This window comes from Salmo salar, chromosome ssa27, assembly GCF_905237065.1.
Source record: "Salmo salar chromosome ssa27, Ssal_v3.1, whole genome shotgun sequence".
Lineage (NCBI taxonomy): Eukaryota > Metazoa > Chordata > Actinopteri > Salmoniformes > Salmonidae > Salmo > Salmo salar.
The window spans coordinates 40,523,334-40,538,307 of NC_059468.1; the positions used below are offsets into that span (position 1 = coordinate 40,523,334).

The following is a 14,974-nucleotide window of genomic DNA, read 5'->3' on the forward strand; positions in this document are numbered from 1 at the left end:
AAAATTGCCACCCAATCTGAACCTCTAGCTCCCTGGGCCCGTATCCACAAAGCATCTGAGAGTAGGAGTGCTGATCTGGGATCTGCCCATTTCTAATCTTATTATGGTTTTATCTATATGCCAAAACTGATCCTAGATCAGCGCTCCTACCGAGGTAATCCTGAGATCTCTCTCTAGTTAACAAGGATGATGACAGGCCACTGAGTAGGTTATATTAAAAAGACATCAAGTCTGTTACACTACAGGATGAGTGCCCATCTCCTATGGCACCCTATTCTCTACATAGTACAATATTTTTTGCCCAGGGCCCATAGGGATTAGGACCCATAGGGTTCTAGTCAGTAGTAGATTACTATACAGGGAACCATTTGGGACGTGACCCGTAGTTTCAGAGTTTCTCTGTTGAGTTTCTCTGTTGGCTTCAACTAATCACCCCCAGTGACATCCTGTGATACAGCTGGTGGGGATAGGGCTGAGACAGTGGGTTCACTGGGGGGGGGGGGGAGAGAGAGAGAGAGAGAGAGAGAGAGAGGCTGAGAGAGAGAGAGAGGCTGAGAGAGAGAGAGAGAGAGGCTGAGAGAGAGAGAGAGAGAGAGAGAGAGAGAGAGAGGCTGAGAGAGAGAGAGAGAGGCTGAGAGAGAGAGAGGCTGAGAGAGAGAGAGAGAGAGGCTGAGAGAGAGAGAGAGGCTGAGAGAGAGAGAGAGGCTGAGAGAGAGAGAGAGGCTGAGAGAGAGAGAGAGGCTGAGAGAGAGAGAGGCTGAGACAGTGGGTTCACTTGAGGCCAACCGACCAAGGCCTTTAAGAACTACATTTTCTTAGGTGCCCTATTGTGAGATTTTAGAAAGTGCTGGCTAGATAATGATTAGTTTGAGCAGGGAGGGTTGAAAGAGATGGGGGGGGGGGGGAGAGAGAGAGGGAGGGGCAGCACATAACAGCCATACCAACCACGTCAGCTCACAAAAAAAAAAAAACTGTAGGAAAATATAGTACAAAACTCTGAACTTTTGTACAAATCAACAAGAAACAAAATGATTACTGTAAAGAAAACAGGCACAGCGTCACAAAGTGGCAAGTGTGATCAAAGTAACGTTTCAATAGTGTTATTATTTGAATATTTATTTATTTAACCTTTTTTTTTTTACTAACAAAAATATAATCATTTTGAGATTTGAGTTAAGCCAGTGTCAGGAAACAGGAAAGAAAATAGGACGAAATCTGAAAGCTCTGGTTTTGGTTCATTAGGGACTGTACAGAAGGATACTAGTATGTAACACACAGTGAGATACCAACACACAGCGAGACATGCACACACACACGACAGTCTATGTACATTGCCAGGCTGATGTGGACATAATGCACAAATCGATGGATCCACTCATGATACCATACAGTCTTAGACAGTAACAGGAAATAAGATGCACGGGTGGCAAATATTATAAGAACAACGTTAAGATACACAAGCAGATGTTCCATTTCCTGTCAGTTTCAAATAAACTGACATTGTTTGCAATGGCTAACATTTTGATCAATAGAAGAAAAAAAAATCCATTAGTCACTGACTGGTTTCAAAATGGCACTGAAAGTATAAATATATTGTTGAGTTTCAGAGCTGATCAAAAATGTATTTAGTTTAGGATTATATTTCAAGATGTTCTCATGTCAACATCAACTAAATCTGAGCCGTTGTTGCTGTAGCGATGGATAATCTTTACACACATGCATACGATCAAATCTCACACTGCCTACATGGCATGATATCTTCTCGTCAACAAATAGTCTTCCTATCGGGAAACATGAATTAACATTAAATATTTACATACTTTATTAAATCTGGTAGATATAACAGGGAGATAAAATGCCAGCCCAGAATCCCCCCCCCCCCCAATCAGGTTACTGTCCTTCCTGACGAGATGATTGCTCTGTCAATCACTGAAGCAAATGTGCAAACAGAAATAACCATAACACCACATTATAACCCACTCCCCACAAAGTGAACGTTTGGGTCTTTGCTCCTTAATCCCATCCTGTGTGTCTGGGAGTTCACAACCCCATCCCAACACTACCCATTATGTCATTTCCCTTGATCGTTATTGTCCTTGCAGATCTTGAACCACTTTCCTAAGAATAGGGGCAAAGGGATCCATTTGGGATTGGGGCAACAAGAGCAAGAAAATCCTCTCTGATCCATCCCTGGTTTTGACTCAGTCCTGGTTTAATAATATAGGGTTGAGATCCATCCCTGGTTTTGACTCTGTCCTGGTTTATGATATAGGGTTGAGATCCATCCCTGGTTTTGACTCTGTCCTGGTTTATGATATAGGGTTGAGATCCATCCCTGGTTTTGACTCAGTCCTGGTTTATAATATTGGGTTGAGATCCATCCCTGGTTTTGACTCAGTCCTGATTTATAATATAGGGTTGAGATCCATCCCTGGTTTTGACTCAGTCCTGGTTTATAATATAGGGTTGAGATCCATCCCTGGTTTTGACTCAGTCCTGGTTTATAATATAGGGTTGAGATCCATCCCTGGTTTTGACTCAGTCCTGGTTTATAATATTGGGTTGAGATCCATCCCTGGTTTTGACTCAGTCCTGGTTTATAATATTGGGTTGAGCAAAGCATACTACTTGGGCTTCTCTCCCTGCCAGCCTGATAGTGAGAGTTGGTTTTCATTCAGTCCTGGTTTCTGTCGACTAGAGGTCGCTGCCAGTCAGTATGCCAGTCCGTTCAGGGATGTTGTTTGAGCTGTGCCAGCCAGTCACTTTAGGGGCGTTGTTTGAGCTTTGCCAGCCTGCCAGTCAGTCAGTCAGTGAGTTCAGGGGCATTGCTTGAGCTGTGCCAACCTGCGGAGTAGCTGCTGCTGTCTGGCCTTCAGCTGACGTTTCTCCTGTGCCCGCTGGCGCTCGCTAGAATGCAGCTGCGCCAGGTACTCTGTGGCACGTGTCAGGATGGCCACCTTGGGCGTCTTGGGGCACTCTGCCAAGCCAGGGATGTTGTCCCGCAGCGCCAGGAAACGAGAGCGCAGGTCGTTGCGCCGTTTACGTTCCAGGAAGTTGTGAGTCTTGCGTTTGTCCGTGTCCTCACAGTCGGAGGACTGGGGGCTGCAGGGGTGGGAGCAGTGGGAGAAGGACTTCAAGGGGGAGAGGTGGTGGGAGGAGGAGGAGGATGGGGGAGAGTTCGAGGGGGAGGAGGCAAGGATGAGTGCGTTGGCATCAGGTGACTCCAAACTGGCCGTTGCTACTGCGACGTGAGGCGATTTGCTCTCAGAGTACTGATTGGTTGAGGCGGGGCCTGGGTGTGGCTGGGGGTGAGATGAGTTTGAGAAGTTATGAGAAGAGTTTGGGGGCTCGTGTCGGACCCTCTTCCTGGGGGGCTCGGGATGTTTGTGTGTGTCGGGGGAAGGCGCTGCGTAGTTATGCTGCTGTTGGTGGATAGAGATGTGGAAATGTTTCATACACGGGTCCACAGGGTCTGCTCCAACCATAATGGTCACCGGCGTCCGCCCGTTCAGCCCGCCGTTGGCCAGCCGCCGGGACTTGTACTGCTTGTGTTCCACAGTCACCACATCAATCTCCTCTTCATCCTCCTCCTCATCATCATCATCACTAGATTCATCATCTGGAGAAGCAATAGAGAAGGTTAGTGACCAGAGCAATGCAAACAAACAAACAAAAACAAACAAAGAAAAACATCTTAAACAAAGATAATCAACTACTACAAAGATAGTAGTTGATAAGATAAATCAACTATGACATTTATTCACTCGATCCTTTATAAAAATCACTTTATTTACCCTTCTATATTCAACAATAAACACTAACAGGAAATTCAAAAAGGTATAAAATGAACTTGGGAGGGTTTAGTATTTTGACAAGACTACCAATTCGATACCATGAAATTGGGGAGGGAAAAGAAAGGAGTAAAGTCAATATTTCGGTGTTTTAGAATTAGTTTCTTAGACAGACAGACAGACAGACAGACAAACAAAAGGTTGGGGTCACTTAGAATGTCCTTGTTTTTGAAAGAAGCACATTTTTTGTCCATTTAAAATAACATAACATTTATAAGAAATACAGTGTAGACAAAAGGTTGGGGTCACTTAGAATGTCCTTGTTTTTGAAAGAGAAGCACATTTTTTGTCCATTTAAAATAACATAACATTTATAAGAAATAACAGTGTAGACATGGTTAATGTTGTAAATGACTACTGTAGCTGGAAACGGTACATTTTTTATGGAATATCTACATAGGCGTACAGAGGCCCATTATCAGCAACCATCACTCCTGTGTTCCAATGGCACATTGTGTAAGCTAATCCAAGTTTATCATTTTAAAAGGCTAATTGATCATTAGAAAACCCTTTTGCAATTATGTTAGCACAGCTGAAAACTGTTGTCCTGATTAAAGAAGCAATAAAACTGTTCTTCTTTAGACTAGTTGAGTATCTGGAGCATCAGCATATGTGGGTTCGATTACAGGCTCAAAATGACTAGAAACAAAGACCTTTCTCCTGAAACTCATCTGTCTATTCTTGTTCTGAGAAATGAAGGTTATTCCATGTGAGAAATTGCCAAGAAACTGAAGATCTCGTACAATGATGTGTACTACTCCCTTCAGAGAACAGCACAAACTGGCCCTAACCAGAATAGAAAGAGGAGTGGGAGGCCCCGGTGCACAATTGAGCAAGAGGACAAGTACATTAGTGTCTAGTTTGAGGAACAGACACCTCACAAGTCCTCAACTGGCAGCTTCATTAAATAGTACCCACAAAACACCAGTTTCAACGTCAACAGTGAAGAGGCGACTCCGGAATGCTGGCCTTCTAGGCAGAGTTGCAAAGAAAAAGCCATATCTCAGACTGGACAATAAAATTACAAAATTAAGATGGGCAAAAGAACACAGACACTGGACAGAGGAAGACTGGAAAAAAAAGTGTTATGGACAGACAAATCTACATTTGAGGTGTTCAGATCACAAAGAAGAACATTTGTGAGACAGAAAAAATGAAAAGATGTTGGAGGAGTGCTTGATGCCATCTGTCAAGCATGGTGGAGGCAATGTGATGGTCTCGGGGTGCTTTGGTGGTGGTAAAGTGGGAGATTTGTACAGGGTAAAAGGGATCTTGAAGAAGGAAGGCTATAACTCCATTTTGAAACGCCACGCCATACCCTGTGGACGGCGCTTAATTGGAGCCAATTTCCTTCTACAACAGGACAATGACCCAAAGCACAGCTCCAAACTATGCAATAACTATTTAGGGAAGAAGCAGTCAGCTGGTATTCTGTCTCTAATGGAGTGGCCAACACAGTCACCGGATCTCAACCCTATTGAGCTGTTGTGGGAGCAGCTTGACCGTATGGGACGTAAGAAGTGCCCATCAAGCCAATCCAACTTGTGGGAGATGCTTCAGGAAGCATTGGGGTGAAATCTCTTCAGATTACCTCAACAAATTGACAACTAGAATGCCAAAGGTCTACAAGGCTGTAATTGCTGCAAATGGAGGATTCTTTGACGAAAGCAAAGTTTGAAGAACAATTATTAATTTCAATTAAAAATAATTATTTATAAACTTGTCAACGTCTTGACTATATTTCCTATTCATTTTGCAACTCATTTCATGTCTGTTTTCATGGAAAACTAGGACATTTCTAAGTGACCCCAAACTTTTGAACGGTAATATACCTAATGCCACCCCTCATCTCTGATTCTCTGCAGGGTGCACGATAAAGTATCGGCTATTCAGTGTGGTCTTAATCAAATGACCCATAGCCTATAGATTCTGAAGGGATCTGATTATATACACTGTAAAGTGATCTATAAAACAGTGCTTTGGTCCACGATGCTTTATGCTAGAAACGAGCTGTAAAATACCTGGGAAAGACGTGACACCGATGCACATGGAGATATCATTGTTTTGTTTCTTTCACATTCTGAAGCTGAGCTACAACCTTGTACAGTGAAGGAGACAAAAGATGACTTTACTTGGGAGGTTATCTAATTCTGTCACTATCAGTTCCATTAAACGATTAACGTTCTGTACAATAGAAGATGTTTTAAACCCAGACAGCTTTTAGGGAAACGCTTGTGACCTTCTCCCGTTGGGATAAGCCATAGAAGAAGAAGAGTAGACAGCAGTTAACCTGTTAGGGCTAGGGGGCAGCATTGACACGGCTGGATAAAAAACATACCCGATTTAATCTGGTTACCACTCCTACTCAGTAACTAGAATATGCATATACTTATTACATATGGATAGAAAACACCCTAAATTTTCTAAAACTGTTTGAATGGTGTCTGTGAGTATAACAGAACTCAAATGGCAGGTCAAAACCTGAGAGATTCCTTTACAGGAAGTGGCCTGTCTGACCATTTCTGGAACTTCTTTGCCATCTCTATCATTTACTAAGGATCTCTGCTCTAACGTGACACTTCCCACGTCGTCCATAGGCTCTCATAGCCCGGGAAAAAGAGAATGTCGTCATTCCAGCCCCAGGCTGAAACACATTATCGCCTTTCTCAAGTGGCCCATCAAGAGACACTAGCTTATGCGCGTGACCCCGACCGCCCCCGCCTTTGGGATTTTTTCCTCTGTTTGCCGAAAAGGAGATTCCCTGTCGGAATTTTACCGCTTTTCTACGAGAAAAATGACGTAAAAATTGATTTTAAACAGCGGTTGACATGCTTCGACGTACGGCAATTGAATACTTTGAATTTTATTGTCAGGAATTGCGCCAAGCGCGCGACACTTCTTTACTATTTCGGATAGTGTCTGGAACGCACAAACAAAACGCCGCTATTCGGATATAACGATGGATTATTTTGGACCAAACCAACATTTGTTATTGAAGTAGACGTCCTGGGTGTGCATTCTGACGAAGACAACAAAAGGTAATGACATTTTTATAATAGTAAATATGATTATGGTGAGTGCTAAACTTGCCGGATGTCTAAATAGCTAGCCCGTGATGCCTGGGCTATATACTTAGAATATTGCAAAATGTGCTTTCACCAAAAAGCTATTTTAAAATCGGACATATCGAGTGCATAGAGGAGGTCTGTATCTATAATTCTTAAAATAATTGTTATGCTTTTTGTGAACGTTTATCGTGAGTAATTTAGTCAAATGTTAGCGAATTCCCGTAAGTTTGCGGGGGTATGCTAGTTCTGAACGTCACATGCTAATGTAAAAAGCTGGTTTTTGATATAAATATGAACTTGATTGAACAAAACATGCATGTATTGTATAACATAATGTCCTAGGGTTGTCATCTGATGAAGATCATCAAAGGTGAGTGCTGCATTTAGCTGTCTTCTGGGTTTTGGTGACATTATATGCTGGCTTGAAAAATGGGTGTCTGATTATTTCTGGCTTGGTACTCTGCTGACATAATCTAATGTTTTGCTTTCGTTGTAAAGCCTTTTTGAAATCGGACAGTGTGGTTAGATTAACGAGAGTCTTATCTTTAAATGGCTGTAAAATAGTCATATGTTTGAGAAATTGAAGTAATAGGATTTTGAAGATTTTGAAAATCACGCCACAGGCTGGCAGTGGATGTTACGTAGGTGGGACGAATTCGTCCCGCCGGTCACATAGAGGTTAAAGCTTTCAATTTTCTGCGTAGGTCGGCCTACTCTGTCTGGAGTGGAAAGGGAAAGGGGGGGGGGGAGGAGATACCTAGTCAGTTGTCAACTGGATGCCTTCAACTGAAATGTGTCTTCCACATTTAACCCAACCCCTCTGAATCAGAGAGGTGCGGGGGCTGACTTAAAAAAAAAAAAAATTAAAAATGTAACAAAAAATAAAAAATAAAAAAAATCGCCATCCACGTCGTCAGCGCCCGGGGAACAGTGGGTTAATTGCCTCGCTCAGGGGTAAAACGACAGATTTTGAACCTTGTCAGCTCGGGGATTCGATCCAGAAACCTTGCGGTTACTGGCCCAACGCTCTAACCACTAGGAAGCCTAAAGTACCATGCTGGGATTCCTAATGAAATCTCAGATGTAGTTACGTGCAAACAGGATGTGGCCTTGAAGAATTATGATAAGATGAACACATAGGCATTTCATGTAGGTGTGGAGAGAGTGGACAGACAGTTGATTGACAGGTGGTCATAGCCTATAGCAGAGCCGTCGACTCACTTTAAAGTCCAGGAAGAGGGCGTGGCACTTGAGTCTGAGGATGGACATGAGCTTCTTCGTTATTTGCTGCCCGTCACAGTGGGCGGAGCCTAGAGTCAGACTGTAGCTCCGGGATTTATTTATGTTATTTCAAGTCCTTTATTTAACCAGGTAGGCTGGTTGAGAACAATTCCTTTATTTAACCAGGTAGGCTGGTTGAGAACAATTCCTTTATTTAACCAGGTAGGCTGGTTGAGAACAATTCCTTTATTTAACCAGGTAGGCTGGTTGAGAACAATTCCTTTATTTAACCTGCCCATTCTTAGCCTGTAATTTTGGTTATTTGTGTAGTATTAATTTAAAACGATTCTGCTAACATGTAAAATGACGTAGAATTGCATGAAAATGTTTATGAAAGGCATTTTTTTTTTCTTCTCTCGAACCTGCAAATATGATGATGGTTTCATGCAATGCTTTTACTATAAAGGGGATATTTTCACCCCTACTCTTGTCCGTGGTGGTCCCACAACTTTCTGGCCCGTAGCCATGTGCTCGATCAAAATTCCTGTGTTGCCATGTAATAGTTACAGGACGAATAACACTTTGTAAAACTGCATATCTAAGGCTCTGGTCTGTCCTAGAAGTGAGGGTAAACGGTGGACATGTTTTTCTGCTATCCAAAATAATAATTAAACAAAGTGGGTATAGGGAGAGTCACTATTTTTTTCAGCTTTCAGGGAGGGGTTAGGTAAATTATATTTGGCTGAAGGGAGGGTCATCCATTTTCATTTCAGAGGAGGTCTGATGTTCTCCTTATTATAAATTATGTTCGGTCCCTTGTGTACTTTATTTCAGGGAAAGTGTGTACCGGTAAGCTTGCTGAAGGCCTCCCGAGTGGCGCAGTAGTCTAAGGCACTGCATCGCAGTGCTAGCTGTGCCACTAGAGATTCTGGCTTCGAGTTCAGGCTCTGTCGCAGCCAGCCGCAACCAGGAGACCCATGGGGCGGCGCACAATTGGCCTAGCGTCGTCCGGGTTAGGGGAGGGTTTTGCCGGCAGGGATATCCTTGTCCCATCGCATACTAGCGACCCCTGTGGCGGGCCGTGCACTCCGACACCGTCACAAGGTGTACGGTGTTTCCTCCGACACATTGGTGCGGCTGGCTTCTGGGTTAAGCGAGCATTGTGTCAAGAAGCAGTGCGGCTTGGTTGGGTCTTGTTTTGGAGGACGCCTGGCTCTCGACCTTCACCTCTCCCAAGTCCGTACGGGAGTTGCAGCGATGGGACAAGACAATAACTACCAATTGGATACTACGAAATTGGAGAGAAAAAAAGAGGGTAAAATAAAAAATATATAAAAATAAATATAATATAGTTAAAAGCACACTAAAACTACATACTGGGTACTACTCATACTACATACTGGATACTACATACTGGGTACTACTCATACTACATACTGGGTACTACGTACTGGGTACTACTCATACTACATACTGGGTACTACGTACTACTCATACTACGTACTACTCATACTACGTACTACTCATACTACGTACTACTCATACTACATACTGGGTACTACTCATACTACTCATACTACATACTGGGTACTACTCATACTACATACTGGGTACTACTCATACTACATACTGGGTACTACTCATACTACATACTGGGTACTACTCATACTACGTACTACTCATACTGGGTACTACTCATACTACATACTCGGTACTACTCATACTACATACTCGGTACTACTCATACTACATACTGGATACTACATACTGGGTACTACTCATACTACATACTGGGTACTACTCATATTACAGACTGGGTACTACAAACTGGGTACTATTTTGAATATACTATTCAGTAAAATCTAATCCACCCCATACTAGGCTCATTCATGACGAGAAGGCGTCATCAAATGCACAACTGTGTTGATTCCCGCCATTAGTTGATTTTGGTACAAGGCATCACCATATCGGATTATCAGCTGCTGTCAAACACAAGTGGGTCTTGTGTCTCTCCCTCAATTCTACCAGATGAAAAGCCCAAATTACTATGACATCCTATGACCTGATGGGTATGACACACAATCAGTGCATACCTCACGCTCAGTGGAAAGTCTCTCCCTCTCTCTCTCTCAGGTTATTCATTTCAGTCGCGTGGTGGTGTGGGGATGGTGTGTGTGGGGGGGGAGACAGAATGATATGAGGCTAGTGTTCTCACATTCTGAGTAATAACAAGGGACCTCAGTCTCCGAGCAAATCACTGGTTTTATCACAGTTTCTCTCCCCCCCCCCCCCAACAATCATTCAATTTGCAACAAGACCGAGCATTGAAGCCACGTGCTGTAACCATTTCACTATAGCCATTCACTATACAAGAATAATCTTTGGAGATATTGTTGTTTGTAACAACTTCAGCTATTCCAATATGTAGAAATATCTTAGGCTTGTGTCAAATGTGGATGTTTAACACTGGGGATTCATTTAAAATCATATACATCTGATTTCAGCTCCAACCTCACTGACTAGACTCCAAGGAACTAGTGGGACTAATGCTCTCTGGCTGTTTCCCAAATGGAACCCTAGTCCCTATATAGTGCACTACTTTAGACCAGACCCCTATGGAACCCTATTCCCTATATAGTGCACTACTTTAGACCAGAGCCCTATGGAACCCTATCCCCTATATAGTGCACTACTTTAGACCTGAGCCCTATGGAACCCTGTTCCCTATATAGTGCACTAATTTAGACCAGAGCCCTATGGAACCCTATCCCCTATATAGTGCACTACTTTAGACCTGAGCCCTATAGAACCCTATTCCCTAAAGTAGTGCACTACTTTAGACCAGAGCCCTATGGAACCCTATTCCCTATATAGTGCACTACTTTAGACCAGAGCCCTATGGAACCCTATCCCCTATATAGTGCACTACTTTAGACCTGAGCCCTATGGAACCCTATCCCCTATATAGTGCACTACTTTAGACCTGAGCCCTATGGAACCCTATCGAATCCCTGAGCTGACAAGGTAAAAATCTGTCATTCTGCCCCTGAAGAAGGCAGTTAACCAACTGTTCCCCGATAGGCCATCATTGTAAAATAAGAATATGTTCTTAACTGTTCTTAAAAAATAAAAAACAGCCTAGATAACCTTAACCACCTAGCTAAAATTCATATAATATTTGCAAATTTGTAACATATTGTACATTTTGCAAATTTGTAACATATACGAATTGTCATATTATATGAAATGGGTGATGGACATTCACAGATGAATACATTCTAATACATCACACAAAACATAACATACTAAATGGATTGTTTCAGATTTACATACAAAATTATACGAAATGCTCTGAGACCAGGTTGTTGCTTATTGGCCAGTATGTTAACTATAGCAAATTGTCAGCATCCAGAGTTCCTGACTCATGACAGTAAAAGATCACAGATCACTGCACCTGTACATAGCCCATCTATAATTTAGCCCAAACTACTACCTCTTCCCCTACTGTATTTATTTTTTTTTATTTATTTTGCTCCTTTGCACCATATTATTTATATTTTATTTTATCTCTGAACTTTCTTCAAACTACAAATCTACCATTCCAGTGTTTTTCTTGCTATACTTTATTTACTTTGCCACCATGGCATTTTTTTGCCTTTACCTCCCTTATCTCACATCATTTGTTCACATTGTATATAGTCTTATTATTATTATTATTTTTTTTCTACTGCATCATTGATTGTATGTTGTTTTACTCCACGTGTAACTCTGTGTTTTTGTATGTTGTCGAACTGCTTTGCTTTATCTTGGCCAGGTCGCAATTGTAAATGAGAACTTGTTCTCAACTTGCCTACCTGGTTAAATAAAGGTGAAATAAAAAATAAATAAAAATAAAAAGGACCTTCATATATAGTCAGTTTAACGGGCCAATGTTGACGTACCTGATGAGTCTGTGGGGGATTCCGAACCGGAGGACACCGTAGGTTTTTTGAACGGTCCCCCGGTCAGGGGGAAGGTGAGAACAGCAGCCGGGTCCACGCAATCCGTTGCCAAGCTACTGTGAACCGGAACAGCCGTGTCCATGGGCATCGTCACACACTGCGCCCTCCCGGGGGTGTTGATGCCAGCTCCCACCTGCTGCGGGGCCGGTTTGGTCAACCCCGACCCGGGACAGGAAGCGTGTCGCTCCCCGACAACTTTCTCCAGCTGTTTACCTGCCGAAAAGCTACTCCACATGCAATCCTGGATGATAATGGAGCTCAGGTTACCCAAAGCCTCGTCGGCGGAACTGAGTTTACACGGCACATCCTGGTCGTCATCTTGACCCAAAAACTGAGACACCCACTCGAGTTTGTCCCCCAGCGAAGGGCAGACCATCCCGAACCCGGCTGCCCCCTCCAACGTCCGGATAGGGGACATGGGCGGAGTCGGTACTAGCTCGAATTTCTTCCATATGTCCTCGCTGGGCGCAGTGGATTTAAAGAAATCCTCGTCCGGATCGTGGTCGTCGTAGAAGTAATGTTGATAACGGTCGTACTCCATCTCCCAGCCTGACTCATAGCGAGGAGCGGTGGTGGAGTTTATACCCGGCATCTAGAGGTCAGGGCAGTACACTTCTCCGTTATCTCCGTTATCAATAGCCTTACTGGGGACACAGACAGAGAGAGAGAGAGAGAGAGAGAGAGAGAACAGAGAGAGAGAGAGACAGAGAGTACTGGGAATCAGCCTAGCACGTTACACTTGTGATAAACACATTATTCTGTTATGATACAACTATTGTGTTTCTGGCTATTTTACATCTGTTAATACCTAGTGGGGGAAGAAAAAAAAATACTTCTCAAATAAGGAAATGTGAGTTATCACGATTTATTATTAAAACACTGTCCTTTTATATAGATTTCTAATTGTATAGAACATGTCAAGTGACTTATGCTTTCTTGAAAAAAAAGTGTTGAAATGGCTATTTGGTCCTAGATTCGGTAATTATATTGCAACCAATTACCCCGTGAACAACCTTTAATAACTGCACCGAAGTAGAAGAAAAATAAATAACAGGCTACAACAACCTCGCAAATGATTGTTACCGCCATCGCCTCGCAACAGTGTACACGGAACTAAACAACTCCGTGTCCCAACATAGTTGCATTACCTAATACACCGGTGAAATAGATTCACAGTAGAATTTGGGGCTACTAGGATATAAATATGCCCCCCCCCCCTTTAAAATTGTGGCCAAACCGATAAAAAAAAATCCCAAATAACGCAATAAAAATTAAAAAGTTGGTAAACATCTTCAAAACAACACTCACCGTTTTTACGGTAGACAACCAGCCGTTCTCACAAAGCATTGACAAGGAAGAGAGGAAATAAATCTAGCCTAAATAAAATGACCACAACAGTCGTATTTACAAGTCAAACTTCCGAAACACTGCGATGGAGGCTGTCTTCTATTAGTGGGCGTTAGTCTTCCGTCCAGGCAAGGGGGGGAAAATAACTAAATGTTGTCCTTTACGCGCTGGTGAAATGTAAGGAGCGTCTTGCGTCTTCTTCCTTAATTCCTATAATGAGTAGTCTAACCAACACCGCGAAACTAAATGACTCTCGATATAATTAGCTGTTGCTTCCAGTTGAATGCTCACTATTTGATTCCTGCGCACTAAAGTGTATGAGAAAGTAGACTACTAGGCTTATACTTCCCACAAGCCGTGACTTGGATAGAGTTAGTTCTGGATACAAGCTGACTGCTGCACCAGATCACCGGAAGAAGGAGAAGCTGTGATTTACATAAGAGGCGTTGGAGAGTGAGAAGGCTACGCCTACCGTTTAAAGGGACACAATCATTTCCAAGGAGGCCTTTTCCAACGCCGTCAAAATCACAAATGGGACCCAATTGGATAACAGGTAGTTCGTTATAAGACAGAGATTATTATAACCATGACATGGGCCGCATTTCACCTAAACAAGGGTAGGACTTTGCATATGTTGCAATAATACAAGTGTGTCCACTCACTATCTTATTGCTTGTGTGTATGTGTGTGTATGTGTGTGTGTATTTGTGTGTCTGTGTCTGTGTCTCTGTCTCTGTGTCTGTGTGTCTGTGTGTCTGTGTGTGTGTGTGTGTGTGTGTGTGTGTGTGTGTGTGTGTGTGTGTGTGTGTGTGTGTGTGTGTGTGTGTGTGTGTGTGTGTGTTATACCGGACATATGGCTGCGGTATCTGATGTCCTAAACAGCATACTATTTCTATGTGATCAATATCAGCCTTAACGATGTGAAAAGACCCCCAACTGTCTCTCAGTCGATAGGGAAGCAAAGCAAAGCGCTCTGCTAGGCCAAGTATATCTGATCAACAGCTGCTGATGGACAAACACACAAAACACAAACACACACACACACACACACACACAGCTGGTGTCAACTCACAGACAGACAGAAACACACATGCATGGTGGAAACTGGTATACTGTATGTGCTTTTAACTCACAAAAACACAGACCCATAAAGTTTGTTCGTTCTGCTACTTCTCTCCACCTAAAATCATACTTCGTAGGCTATTGTGGATTGTGAATCAGTAATGAGCGTATTATATACGGAACAACAATATAAACTCAACATTATATATATATATATATATATATATATAGTGGGGGGAAAAGTATTTGATCCCCTGCTGATTTTGTACGTTTGCCCGCTGACAAAGAAATTATCAGTCTATAATTTTAATGGTAGGTTTATTTATTTATTTATTTATTCAGTCAGCCCATTATCTATTGGATCTATCCCCTCTCAGTCAGTCCATTATCTACTGGCTCTATCCCCCTCTCAGTCAGCCCATTA

At 42.7% G+C, this 14,974-nt stretch overlaps 1 protein-coding gene across 2 annotated transcripts; it reads right to left on the bottom strand.

Annotated features, from left to right (window-relative positions):
• Nucleotides 1-663: 663 nt before the first annotated feature.
• myclb (MYCL proto-oncogene, bHLH transcription factor b) lies at nucleotides 664-13,910 on the bottom strand. 2 transcript variants are annotated; one of them, XM_045709581.1, is made up of 4 exons: nucleotides 13,450-13,910; nucleotides 12,082-12,785; nucleotides 2,794-3,619; nucleotides 664-2,757 (listed from the first exon to the last, which is right to left on the bottom strand). In XM_045709581.1, the coding sequence occupies exons 2-3, from the start codon at nucleotides 12,731-12,733 to the stop codon at nucleotides 2,817-2,819; spliced, it is 1,455 nt and encodes a 484-aa protein (XP_045565537.1). In that variant the 5' UTR covers nucleotides 12,734-12,785; nucleotides 13,450-13,910; the 3' UTR covers nucleotides 664-2,757; nucleotides 2,794-2,816. The 2 variants fall into 2 exon arrangements, with proteins under 2 accessions (XP_045565537.1, XP_045565536.1); XM_045709580.1 differs by having other exon boundaries at nucleotides 665-3,619.
• Nucleotides 13,911-14,974: the final 1,064 nt, after the last annotated feature.

What these genes read in the sequence shown, in the direction of transcription:
- myclb (XM_045709581.1), bottom strand. Translation starts at nt 12,733, where the DNA reads ATGCCGGGTATAAACTCCACCACCGCTCCTCGCTATGAGTCAGGCTGG. An exon ending in ATCCCCCACAGACTCATCAG is followed by an intron (nt 3,620 to 12,081) that starts GTACGTCAACAT and finishes TTGCTTCTCCAG; the next exon opens with ATGATGAATCTAGTGATGAT.